General features: G+C 40.9%; 1 protein-coding gene across 1 annotated transcript in view; it reads right to left on the minus strand.

Annotated features, from left to right (window-relative positions):
* plxna4 (plexin A4) overlaps positions 1–13702 on the minus strand; it is a 208183-nt gene that overhangs the window by 50251 nt on the left and 144230 nt on the right. The window contains exons 6-9 of the mRNA XM_020652671.3: positions 12499–12622; positions 8904–9057; positions 6504–6603; positions 6192–6306 (exon numbers count right to left, since the gene is read on the minus strand). Coding sequence (XP_020508327.2) covers positions 6192–6306; positions 6504–6603; positions 8904–9057; positions 12499–12622 — 493 coding nt within the window. The remainder of the gene's footprint in view (positions 1–6191; positions 6307–6503; positions 6604–8903; positions 9058–12498; positions 12623–13702) is intronic.

Below are 13702 nucleotides of genomic sequence, written 5' to 3' on the forward strand. Positions count from 1 at the left end.
AGATTGGAAAAGTAAAAAGTAACTGGTGAAGTAAAAGAGTAGAAGAAGTAAGTAGAGAACGGCACTCCCCCAAACTGTTTCATGTTTTTCACTGAAAAGTGCTGGATAAAAAGAGAGAGCAAAATACGTAAAATGAAAGCGAGGAGCAACAAAAGAACAGAGTGACTGAAAGAGGCAAAAAAATACCATAAAGCGTACGCCACAGGAGGAGCTTTCGTATGTCAAAGAGGCAGAGAGAGAGAGGAAAAGGAGTGAAGATAAGGTGAGCCCCCGCATGGAGGGAGCTGGGGGGGAGTGAAGCATAGCACACGGTGAACTGGGTGATAACACTTGTTTGAAGTTCATTAAAAGCCACTTGATTGGGTTAGGCTGAGTGACTGACTGGGTGGCTGCATGGTGAGAGAGAGGGGAACGTTCTGTGACACTATTCACAAAGTCATTATAGATAAATGACAAGCAGGGTGAGTGGGTTCTGTGGCGAAGGAGACGGAGGAAAAGGTGCTGCACGCGTGTTTGCTCTTCCAAATCTCATTTTCCTAAGTACGAATGGGTTGTATTTGGGGAATGGAAATGAGAGAGCAAAGAGAGACGCGATCCGTTTTTTAATCACATCTCTTCCAGTTAATACACTTGAATAAAAGGCAATAAATTTGATCTGGTTTGTGGAAAAGAAGGCATAGGAGGCACTGGAGTATGACCTAACACGGTGACTAAAGCTGAATCTTGAAGACGCAGATCTATAATGATAGGGGCGTATGGTGATGAGGCGATAGTATTGTGCACACACAAAGAGCATCACAGCCAAAAGGCACTCCATTGTTGAAACCCTAAACTTCAAAAATACATACTCAAAGGACTTATTTTTTAAACATGCAAGCAGAGTCAAGGTTAACACATGCTGACATGTTAGTGTTTACCCACAGACACAGACAGAAAATGAACTGCAGCCTTGGAATCTCATAACAGTATATGATAAATACAACCAGTCAAAGCCAGACAGCATCATCTACCTTTATGTCAACCTGTAACAGAGAAACTTAAAAAGGCAAATTTCAACAGCTGCTGAATGCGCGCGCGCGCGCACACACACACACACACACACACACACACACACACACACACACACACACACACACACACACACACACACACACACACACACACACACACACACACGCACACACACACACACAGATACACTATTTCAATAACACCTGGCACATTTCTCTGCACATATTCCCGTCCCTGCAGTCTCACAGTATATAATCTTACATAATTAAAACAAAAGTGGGTTTATTTAAAGCCTTAACCTCAGTGATGTTCACTATCAGTTGAAGCAGTCTTCCCCCACTTCTACAGAGCACCAGTACCAGTCTCTGACAGGAAAGACAGCAAAATACAAAAACAGATCTCTTATTTTCTTCAACAATGAAAAATTCATAAAGTGTCAGGGAATCTACAAACAGGCGTGTAAACTGTTTGTCTCCTACTTAGTACAGATTTTGCTGCTTGTATGTATGCATACACACTCAGACATGCTGCAATTGGTGCCAGCAGTCCCTCAGGCCAAATGGGCTTTCATTGGTCTGGACAAACACATGTGTATACTAGTTGGCTACTGATGCTTGATGGTGTTTGCAGTGATGCTTGCTGTCGCCTGTAGAGATTCATGTCAACATTAAGTTGATCTAATGTCAGAGCATTTACTCCTTTTCCCAACCCCCTCAACCACCAACGACTGAAGAGCAATAAATAAAAAAGGAGGACATGCAAATCACATATACATGCACATTGAACACACCCTGCATACACACACACATCACTTGAATATGCACTTCCTGTCGCCATGAGATATTACATAGAATACACACATTTAAATTTATATCTTTCACTCCAAAAGGCTCAACATTGTTTTTGAACCCTGCCAATAGGTGGGGGAAGAGCTGGGTGGAGAAATTAGAATAAGTAGTGATAACTTAAAGACTGCGCTGTTTTGTATAACTAACAGCTCAAACATTACCATGGTAATATTTCTCTTAAGAAAAGGGTTATGGTTATTCTGAAAAAATGAAAACCTCTAATTTTATTGTTATCAGTTCTCACTGACACAATGCTGAGCGGATTATTTAAAGTGACAGGAAAAGAAAAGAAAGAAAGTCATTTTTCCTATGATGTGCCAGAAGAGCTTTTTAATTTAATCTCGTCCAATTGGTCATTTGTGATAGCTCTCATTAATTCAATCAGAACTTTCCTCATAATAACCATAATTTAGATTTAAGTCAAGGGAAAAAGAAACGTTAAATTTGGTGCATTTTTTTCCCGTTAATGAGATAACTAGTCTGTCAGAAGGAGGTGAGAGAGACAGCCAAGTACATTCTAGATGTGACACAGGCTAGTTGATGCATTTCAATGTGTTTTTTTTGTACGGGACTTGCTCTAAAAAGTGAACAGTACCTGTCAATAGCATGACTCATCATCACCACATAATAACACTGCCTTCTCCAACCAAGTTGGTACCTCTTTTTTCCATATAATCATCTTCTTATCCGACACTCTGTATCACTGACTCATTGTTTTCTCTGACCTCAGCTTTGATTCTCTATCATGCTCATGCTTTATTCCAGCCTTCATCTCTCTCTCTCTTTAAAACCAGCCTGTGTTCTTCATCCTATCCATCTCACTGACCCTTTTCATTTCTCTTATCATCTCCCTCTCACTGATTCTCTCACCCTCCTCAGTCTTTCCTGGCTCCTTTTCTTCTCCAGAACCTACTTAGATCTGATAATTGGAGGCTGGTGGGAGGTGTGAAGGGTGGAGATAGGGAGAGTGACAGAGAGTAGGCAGCCGAGTGGGAACTGTGAATGTAAAAGCCCTTGGCATAGTTTGAAGCAAGGGAGGAGGGAGGAGGGAGGAGGGAGGGCTGAGTGTGAAAGAGAGAAAGAAGGCCGTAATTATAGAAGTGTAAGGTGTGAAGATGAAGAGGATCTTTAGTTTTTATACAGGACACGTTCACACACACATCTTGTGGTTACCAAGAGCTCCCCTTAACCAGCTTCTGTTTTATCATCTCCTACAGAGCCTGGGGCAAAGACACTCTCCAGCTCTCTCATTCCCTGCAGCTCCTCACCTTCTTTCTTTCCCGCTGTTCAGTCAAAACCTCAAGTTGTCCCCCAAACATCTCTTCTTCATTTCTCCTGAGATTTTTTTTTTCTCCGTGCATCTCTGTCCTACCTCTTTCCAGAGCATTGTTATTTGGTACAATTTCGGTTTAATCTGGATTATTTGGGCCATTCATTTGCAGAGATCATGTTTTTATATTGATGCTACTACAAAGGGAGCTAAATGTTTACAACATTGAAACTAGACACATTTCCCCAAGGGGCCCATACAGTGTACTGTAAAACAGTGTACTGTAAAACAGTGTACTGCAATACAGTGTACTGTATTGCATCATACCTTACTGTATTGTATTGTATTTGACAGGGCTACAAATACAAATCCTTTGATGATGCTGGATTATTTTAAGCACTTGTTTCCTTTAAGTGATCCTTAAATGATGGAAAATCCATCCTTTAACAAGAGTGTAACTCATGCAAAAATATTAATATTCCTATAAAACTAAAACTAAGACCCATATGTTAAAATAGTGACAGATCTTTATGGCCGGTCAATGACCTTATAAATCTATTTGCTTTCATTTTCTCTGGTCTTTACTCTTTGTAGACTCAAGTGACTTCTCAGCAGTCAGAGCCTCTGTATGACATTGATTTGTATGAATCGAACTAAAGCTTCGATCTCTATCATTCCTGACTCATATTGGCAACTAACAGCTATTACTGCTGACATTTAGCTTCTTTAATAAAATTATCTTGATCACTTGCTCAATAAGATAATGGTAAATAAACTCCCTAGCATTGATCACAACACTAAAGACAAAAAGTAAATACTGCATGGATGTTCTCAGGGGGAAGCAATATATATTCAGTAACTGTTATATTTTGGTGTGTTTCCCATCTTCCCACCAGTTGAATATATTACAGATAGGATTGGCAGCAGTACAGGATATGAACATGCTGGGTTTGAGACAGAAGAAGAAGGGAAGTATCCTTCTGTGTTTTTTTAATCAGAAAGGACAGGAAGTGTCAGCTCTCTGTCAGCTGCTTTTAGTCAGGGTATGTATGCACGTTGACAAATTAATACATATACAGGTAACCAAAACCTATTAGTTTAGAAAACAAGAAAATCTGGTTCTAATAATCAATGCACAGGTCTGAAATATCTTTTGGCTTTTTATTGGGATTAACCCAGCGATGCAGCAGGCATGTTCTTTGTCACTGAGGCTCCTCGGAAGCTAAGCTAGGCTAAGTCCTTGAGACGTGTGGAGGGCAAACTGGGACGTGGCCTTGTTTAATGTGCCAATAGGCATACGTCTGATCCGTGTGCCCATATCATTGCTGGCATAAAAAAAAAAGGCACCCACTGTACGCCCAAGCCTGGCTTTACCTCTGTCCTGCCATGCATACTAACAACAAGCTCAACCAGTAGGGAGATTTGCCTAGCCTCCATCATTAGCATAGTGTTAAGGGATTATTCAGATCACTGCCTGAAATCCCTTAATTGTAATAGTACACAAAAAGTCGTCTGCAGCAGAAAGTGGCCATCCCATTTCATAGTGCAAAGTTGACTTGTTGTGTTTTGTGAAATCTTGGGAATTATCCTTTGGTTATCTGCACGTTTCTGCATGTTCTTAAGCTTTGTGTGTGTGTCTAAATTATTAATTTAAAAAGGCAACCAGGAAAGCTGGCAGCAAATGCATGACCTTGGATTCAAGGGGTTAATTAAAAGCAAATTAAAAGTCATTAAGCCTGCAAAACACCTGCTTTTTCTGAAACAACATGCAAAAAGGAGATGTCATTAATGTGCAAATACCAAATCCCCTCCGCTTTATTTATGGTTTTCTTTTAGTCTGCAGCACAATGGGAGAAGATTCACACATTATTATCCTCAGTCAATATTGACCAGCAGCCCCTGAGTTAATTGGAAAAGTAAACCCGAAAAGACTCTGGTTTGGGTCTGACTAAGCAGAAGGTTCAAAAGGATAATGGAAACAGCAGAAAAAAGAAAATAATATCGTCTGCACAGGTTGAATGACTCGGGGGGGAAACATGGGTGGAATAACACAATTGAGAGCAGACTGCTCATCAAAGGAGGCAATCTGGCTTAGCTTGTCCCTGCCCATCGTGTAGCGTCTGCCAGCCCAGACACGAGCACTAGTGATCTTCATCATAGCTCACCTCAGGCTAGGATTAACAGGCCACTAACTCCCTGTAAAACCCTCCCACTGCAAACTACTGTGATTTGGCTGGAGCACAGGAAGAGGAAAACTGCATTCAGATAAATACATACATATAAAAAAAAACATAGAAGCACACTGACACAGAGACATAATGTTCCCACAAAAGGTTACACACATACATGGGCACACACCCACACCTCCTTCCTTTGCCCTGAAGGCTGCCACTGTGGCAAAGACTCTAAATCGGAGTGAGACTTCTTTCACAGGAAGGAGAGTGGGTGGGTCGGGGGCATTCACTGAACGTACCCCATCTAGTGAGTGTCTTGTCCTTTGCAGCAGAGCAGCCTAATTACGGTGGGCTCTGCTTCGAGGGGAATAGAACTGGCTGCCAATACTATTGATAATTCACACAGACTAAGCTGTCGCAGGGAATAGGGATGGGCAAGAGGAAATGACTCCGTTTTATTAGTTTCCACTGCCCTTTGATGTGCAGTCAAGAGCAAGACATGCCAAGAGACTCACGCCAGATGGAAGCACTACTGCTGAAAGGTGTCTCAATCCTTTTAACACAACTCGGTTTTTGCTTGTGAAACCTCAGAATGATGGCTATTAGTTTGAAATAGCCAAACACTTCCCCTCAATTTATATCACCATGTTTTATAGCTTAGCTAGTGCAAATGGGCTAAAGATGGGCAACTTTAAAACCAAGGGTATTCTCTGATATCTTTTTTTATAGGCTACAGTTTGATTGTCTTTAAACCTACATGCAGAAGTACTGAGAGAGATTCTGGGGCTGCAGACAACAACTCAACCCTCTATTGAGATTTGACGTAGTAAGAAGGAAAGGTAAAACAGGAAAAACACTTTTTTTGCCAGATCATTGCTTGGTGCTCACCTCAGCTTTCTTGACTCGACCCTCTTGGAAGGAGCATGTGCGAGGGTCGTGGGTGCAGTCATGCCTGTATTTACACCAGTGGCACTGATATGGACTACTCACACAAGAGAGACACCTGAATGGATAACGTTGGAGAGAAAATTAGGATTGAACAGAAACAAATGCGAGGAAAGAAGCGCAATATTCCCCCTTACTTATGTAAACAATGTCCAACCCTTTCAGAATCTATGTCAGTTTTTTTATCAAAAGGGAGTGATGCTCTAACACATGCTGTGTTAGAGAAAAGTGCTCTTGAAGAAGATATCGACTTACGACTTGTGCACGCTACAGTTGTAGAACACAAAACTAGTGTTTGCGAATGCAAGGCCTGTCTCCTTAGACTTCAGATAGAGCTGCACGATCTGGTGGTCCCCTGGAGAAAAACAGATCATCAAGATTAGTACTTGGATACACAGAGGTACACAGGATGATTTATAGTCAGGTAAACATAGCAGAAAATAATTTAAATCAATAGAATAAGAACCGCTTTTAAACAGAAGTAACGTCTTTGAACCCATTCTCCATCCAACTTTAAAAACAAATTCAGAAACAAAAAGTATGACTCATTTTCCAGCACACGCAGTTGGTAGATATTTTAAAGAACCCCTGCCTGTATGATAACCACTTTATTCACTTGTTGAAATGTCCTATTTCTGTCTAGTCACCTTAGGTGTTTTACTGCAGTGCTTTGAGCCACAGGTGCTGGGCCTGTTGCAGTGGTAAAGGCAGTATCTTTAGAGAGGCGGAGAGTAGAGGGGGTTTGTTGGGTTAAGTCTCCCTCTCCTCACAGCCTTACAAAAGACAATAAAAGTTGGTGCACACATTCCCCAAGGGATTTACATTTTCTCTCAGAAAAGCCTATGAGAGAGTGTTTGACAAGGTAAAGGGGGAGGGAGATGAAACAGAAACCGTGTGTGTATGTGAGCTCGCGCCTCATCTGTATTTGGTGTGTCCTTTTGTCTGGCCCTAATGAAGGAGTTCATGTTTAATTCAACAGCAAATCCACACATCTAACTGCTTTCTTTCTACACTACCTCTCTCATCCTTACTTCCTATCTCTCCACACAGGTCTCCTCTACACTGAGACTCCTTCTTCTCCCCCGTGTCTCTTCCCATCTCTCCAACAAAGAAGGAATCATTCATCAATCACAGTAAAGCACCGCTGACAACGGATCTGTCCTAATTAGGCCACCTAAATGTTACCTTGAAGCCTGCTAACTCTATCTATCCCTCCCTCTTTCTTCACCCCATCCGTCGCTCTTCATGCTTTTCCCTCCTTCGACCAACCTTATTCTAATGAGTGCTGGTAAGAATGGGAGTTAAAAGGTTCATGTACAGGCAAAAATGTGGAATCATTTTCTCCAACTGACAAAGGAAATAGGATCTAACTGTGTGCATTTGTGGTTGTGGGAGAAAAACAAAGATGATGTTAACATGCAGCTTTACATGTGGTTGACATGCAAACATTGAACAAATGTTGATCATTCCCTAAAGCCCCCTTAGGCTACCTGTCAGCATTACAACTACACATGTGTGCTGTCTGTCTCTGGGTTATTTTATGGGTGCATTGTGTTTCTTCATGGCAGTGGATGTTAGGGTGAAGCTTCTGTTAATTATAAAATCTGTACATAAAAATATACAGCTGAGGCCTTACTGAAAGGTCTCTCTAGAACTGGAATTTCATAAATGTCAGCTTATTTAGATTATTCAAATTTAAACTATATCGTTTTTTTGTCTCTGATATCTAAATAATGCTTTTATGAATGGCTTTTTGCAAGCATTTAACAAACCTATGTTCCCATATTTTCTAAACATTTCACATTTGTCAAGTGGTGTTATGGAAGAAGATGGGCTCTTCATTATTTGAATATGAGGGCGAAATCAGTGTGGATGGTGAAGGGTTGTCTCCATGGAGACAGTCCTTCCCAAATGACAACGTTTTCAATTAAACCGAGCCAATGAAAGGGGACGTGAAACACAGAGAGAGGAAAATATTTTTTCTCCTCTTGCTTGTGGTATGAATATTGTCAGACATATTTTTACTGTTTCTCTCTTGAAAGCAATAGAAACTGTCTGCAGGGAATTTGTTCTCTCCAGGCTCTAATTGAGCTGAAATACTATATTAAAGACACTCTGCTGTGCAGTTTGATATTCTCCTATTTGCACAGGGGTTAACTGGGGGTCCCATCACTCCCTCTAGAGCAAACTGTTCCTTCTTTGAGGGAAGGGAGTAAATAAACCCCACAGCAGCCTAATATTTAATGTTCATTCAATTGCTAAACATGTCCTGGGGCAGTGCTTTAAGGCCAACCAAGTTAGTGATGGCAACAGGAAAACAAAAATTCACACTCATAGCCGCAGGACTAGCATGGTTCTCACTGAAGGGGATAACATCCACATGATTTCCTTGACAGACATCTATGTTTTATTGTCAAAACATGATCCAAAAAACAAATTGATTCAAGCATTTTTTTTCTTCTAATAATCCAAAATTATTTGACAAGTCATCAAACAGGCCTCCTCAAGATTAGTGAAGTCACTGGTGTCATTTACACATAGACATGTCGTGTTGATGATGCAATCATTACATGAAAACCCACCACTGGCTAGTATGGAACCGTACATTTCTTAAACCAAGCTTGTTGCTTTATGGACCAAAATTTCCAGCCTTACCTTTGTCAACAATAATACGAGGCATCTCCTTCTCAGCGGGGGAGGAGCATCTGATGCGATTTCCCTCCACCAAGCCATTCATCTCAGCCAGGTCCTCAAAGGTGCAGTTGACCCCAGCAGAGAGTTCTGGGACATTATGGGCCTCCAGCACCAACTGTAAAGAGGGAAAAGGAAAAGGTTTTTAAAAAACTCTTAGTATTCTGGACCATAACATTTTTTTTATATGCTCAATCAAAGCAAAAGTAGAAAGGATACAGTTAATTTTCAATGCCTTCAAATTCTTAACAGCAAACATTGCAGTGAAAATTATTAATCGTTTTGAAATTCTATTGATAAAACATTGCAAAGTGTATTATATTATTGTGTCTAAGGTCAGATATAACCAGCTTTTTGCAGCACCCCAACAATTATTTTATGATTGCAGTACTCAGCCTCACACATCTGTGAGCCCTCCATATCAGATTTGAAGCCAGTGTGTACTTCAAATATGACTGTAACACAATATAACTGACAAGAAGCACAGCTGCAAGTTCTCTGCAGAGTAATGGTCCAACTGCAGGGGGATCAGCAGCCAGAGGAGCCACTGGAGTACTCTTGAATGAGAGGTCACAAGATGAACAGGGATCCTGATCAAGTTCAAAACATTCTGTTACAGAAGGACAAAGATGACTTCCCATAATGTCTTGGGAATTAAGAATTCCATTTTAATGCCTTCACTCTCAAGCTGAATGAAAGTTATTTTAATGTGAGAAAGTGGAAGCAGTGCAAAAAGCAGAAAGTCAAGGTAAGTGAAAGGATGAGGGGTTAGACGAGATGGAACAAGGCAATTAAATAAAGATGGCTGAAACAAAGTGCACAATGAAGAGAGACTACAGACATGTGGAGGGGGGAAATAAATGAGATAGTGAAGAACTGAGGAAGGGATAAAAGTGCAGGTGTAGAGGCAGCTCTATGGGAAAAAGAGAAATGCAAATCTTCCTTTTTTATTTACAAATGCTGTGTAAGCACAACCAGCAGCCACGGAAAATCAGACTGCAGGTGGAGTAGGAGGAGAAAAAAAACACTGTCCTTGAATAAAAAGGGGGGGGGGGAAAAGGTTGGTTGAGTCAGGTGGAGTGGGGTCAGGACCAAAATATACATATTGATAGAAAAGTGTGTCTGCAGTGGGCCATGGTGTAGGCATTGATTTGAGGCACAGTCCACGGTACACTTATGATGTGTTGCTGGAAGCTGCCTCAGCGGCAGAGTAGGGCTGACCTGCACTGTTTTTATATTGCTGTTTAATGAAAAGATGGCAGCGTGGGTGTGAACAGATCCACAGCTTCCCATGTAAGATGGACAGTGTTTGACCTGGCCTCTATCTCCTGCATCCTCTCTCTCACTCCTTGCTCTTTCTACCTCTCGCCTTCTTCTTTCTTTTGGATTAATTTGTTTTGTTTTTTTCATTTAAGGAGGGAACGCAGGCAGACCTTCAATACTTACTTCAATAACAGTCCGAGTAGTAATGGCAAAGCTTAGCCACAACAGGGCTGCATTTATATGAAGATAACATTCTTATATTAACAGAAACATCAGTCACACACACCATACATAAATGTCTTTCTGTTGTTAACAAAACACTGATGCAGAGGATGTTTAATGATAGGTTGCTTATGATGCAAGAAGCTTGATGAGAATTTACTCAAAATTAAATTTTAAGGAAAAAAAGATAAGTAAAACAGGATATTAATAGTTTTCCACATATTTTAGTCGTTCCTAATAGTGTATTTAGAGTGACCTCTTAGCTTTAATTTTAAGCATACTTGATTTAGAAATACACCTGTAACTAAGCTAATACAGATACTGTAATTGAAAAAGATTAAAACATTAGTTTGTATTTCTACTCTACAAGAAATTGATGTCTCATCTCGGAGAATGTGTCTGATGTGAAGTGTCTCTGTTTCAGCTGAAAATGCCTCGGTTTATCTTCCTAAACAAATATTTAATAACACAAAGGTCAAGTAGGAGCCCCTGTCTGTCTGGCCGCAGCCTCTGCTCTGCAATCATTCGGATGGGAGACGTGCAGCATAGCCTTTGGGTAAAGCCTGCTTTCTGGGAAAAGGTTAAACACTCTCCAAAGCCTGACACACACACACACACACACACACACACACCATGAATATCATTAGAGTGATGCAGAGGTGTACCTCAGAAAATCAACACCTCTTGTGTGACCCTTGGAGCAATGTGGATGGAGAATAGTCACTCAGGCTTGACCTTAGAAATTCATATTGGATATTTATGCACTCTGTATCTGAGATTCAAAGCCATTTCCAAACCCCCCATTAAATAGGAAATGGGAATTGAAATATGACATCACTTAGGGTGGTTAAGGTCAGTGTGATTTCACAACGTTTACTGTTCCACCTTTGAAATTGACAATCTTTCTGCAAACTTACTTCTGATAAAGAAAAACAGTAAGCCCTGAAAGATCTACTGTGATGTGTTCAGTGGATGATGATCCTTTTCTGCAGCTGGGGTTATATCACACACCCCCAAAAGGAAAGCATATATGCAGACACAAGCCTACACAGCCACTCAAATTTACACAGGGGATTAGAAACCCTTAGACGACACCTGCTCCTGTCACAATGTAAATTGTGTAATCACAATTGGCCTTTTATTGAATGTTGGAATCTGTGCAAGAGATTAAAGTAAAGTCATTAGTGTCTTTACGTAGCAATATAACTAACAAATGGTATGTGGGTACAAAAGGAATTGGACCTATTGCATTGTCAACAATTATTGATGCATCAACAGTCTGCTGAGAAGGGGAGGAAACTATCGAAACATATCTCCCTATTAGTTCTGTGTTTATTCCTGCACAGCCAAGTTCTTCTGCAATGTATCACAGCTCCTTGCACGCAAATCAATACCATTCAGACCCTTTACATCTGGCAGCAGCTTAAGAACAAAATGTCCAGCTGCTTTCAGTTGCCAGCGACCACAATAAAGACAGATGAGCTAAACTGTGAGCTGTTGATGATTGTTGACATTTGTTTGGGAGAGTGTTTCACAGGATAGGACTGTTAAGTTGTGAGTTCAGGGTTTGAAGGATTCTTGTTGGCAGGCAGCAAAATGATGTAAAGCAGGATTAGAGTTAACACTGGCTACTAATCAGTATCTACAGCATAATTACATTGCATTACAAATTATGCTTGAGTGTGGGATATTGTCAAACTGCCAGACATGATTTTCTCACCAGCAACACATTCAGCTAGTCTCACCGTTTACTGCAATATGGCTCAGCTAAAACAAACGCTTGCTCAAGTGTTTCTTACTTGTTATTAAAAAAATGAAGCGCTTTTCATTTTAAGTGATAGCTGCTCATTGAAAGTAGCCACAAAAAAATATATATATATAATCAATATGAGTGTAGAAAGACGTAATGACGGTGGAGCTCGTTCGGGCACTGTCGAGAAATCTCACTTGAAAAGGGCTTTCAATATTATCAAACTGCTGTTTTAAAAAAAAACAAAATGAATGAGTGAAAGTGTTTATTTCATGGAAATCTTTTTCAGTGTACATGACCGGTCGTGTGTTTCTATCAACTCACCGTGACGCTAAACTGGGACACCGAGATGTTGTTTGGGTGGACGCTGAGACGCACACACTGTTTAATGTCTGATGCAAAGCGGCGGGGCTCTGATGAGCGCTCACATTTCTCCTTTCTGGTGCACCTGGAAAAAAACACAAGAGAGGGGGTGTTATTACGGATTACAAATGCACATACACACCCATACACAGATCTAGTAACCTGACCAGGGCTCGCCCCCTTCCCACCTGTTGGCACAGGGGAAAAGGAGAATGTCCCGCCGCTCCCTGACGGACGGAGTTACACACATATTATCATATTTCCTCTCTTGCAGTGTGCAAGCTACAGTGGCCGGTGAATGGAAACCCAGTCTATAGTGGGGTGGGAGCAGTAGCTACTAAAACAATGGGTGCTCTTTATGTGGAAGTTGAGCCGGTCCATAGGGAAAGGGGTAGGCCCGGTCTTTGTAATGCTGTCTTAATGACTGGCATTCATGGGCAATGCCAAGTGCAGGTGGAAATGTGGACGTTGATGGGGGGCAGGGAGGATTTCTCTGCCTCTTAATATCACACCAGGTGGTCTAATCCAGTCCGTTACAGAGGTTTGGACGGTTTAAGGACTAGGCCTTTTATGTTATAAGGTGTAAATGTATCCCTTGATATACTGCAGAGTAACTCTTTGACTCTTACTTTTTTTTATGAACCACCAAAATCTTCATTTTTTATTTTAAGTCATGAAGTGAAATATTACAGAACCTGTGCGTCATAGACATAGATTCATAGCTACAAGTTTTGGAAATGTTCTTACTGTGAATAATTTGTGAGAAATCTAACGGCCCAAATTACAAAATAACCTCAACATTCTATTCCTCCAACTTTTTCTAATCCCCACAAAAACTTGTGCAAGTCCTTCATTGATTTAGACAAAAAAACATTGTGTGCAATTAACAACCTGGCAAATCCACAGAGGGCCCCTATTAGTCAGACAAAGAAAAGAATGGACAAAAAAGACTTTGGAGGAGGTTGACATATGGAATACAGTAATACCTTATGCAGCAAGGAGCTTTTTTATCCTGAACAGGAGACACTGAGGGAGGGTGGGTTTTGACCTGACATGGGTATTGTCAAGTTAAGCGGCCTAACGTGCCGCAAAGAAGACAGACAGAAAGGAAACGAAAAGAAGTAATCTGTTTGAGAGAGGGAGGGAACAAGAGGTGGGGTAAATA

The sequence above is a fragment of the Labrus bergylta genome, chromosome 23, assembly GCF_963930695.1.
Source record: "Labrus bergylta chromosome 23, fLabBer1.1, whole genome shotgun sequence".
Taxonomy (NCBI): Eukaryota; Metazoa; Chordata; class Actinopteri; order Labriformes; family Labridae; genus Labrus; species Labrus bergylta.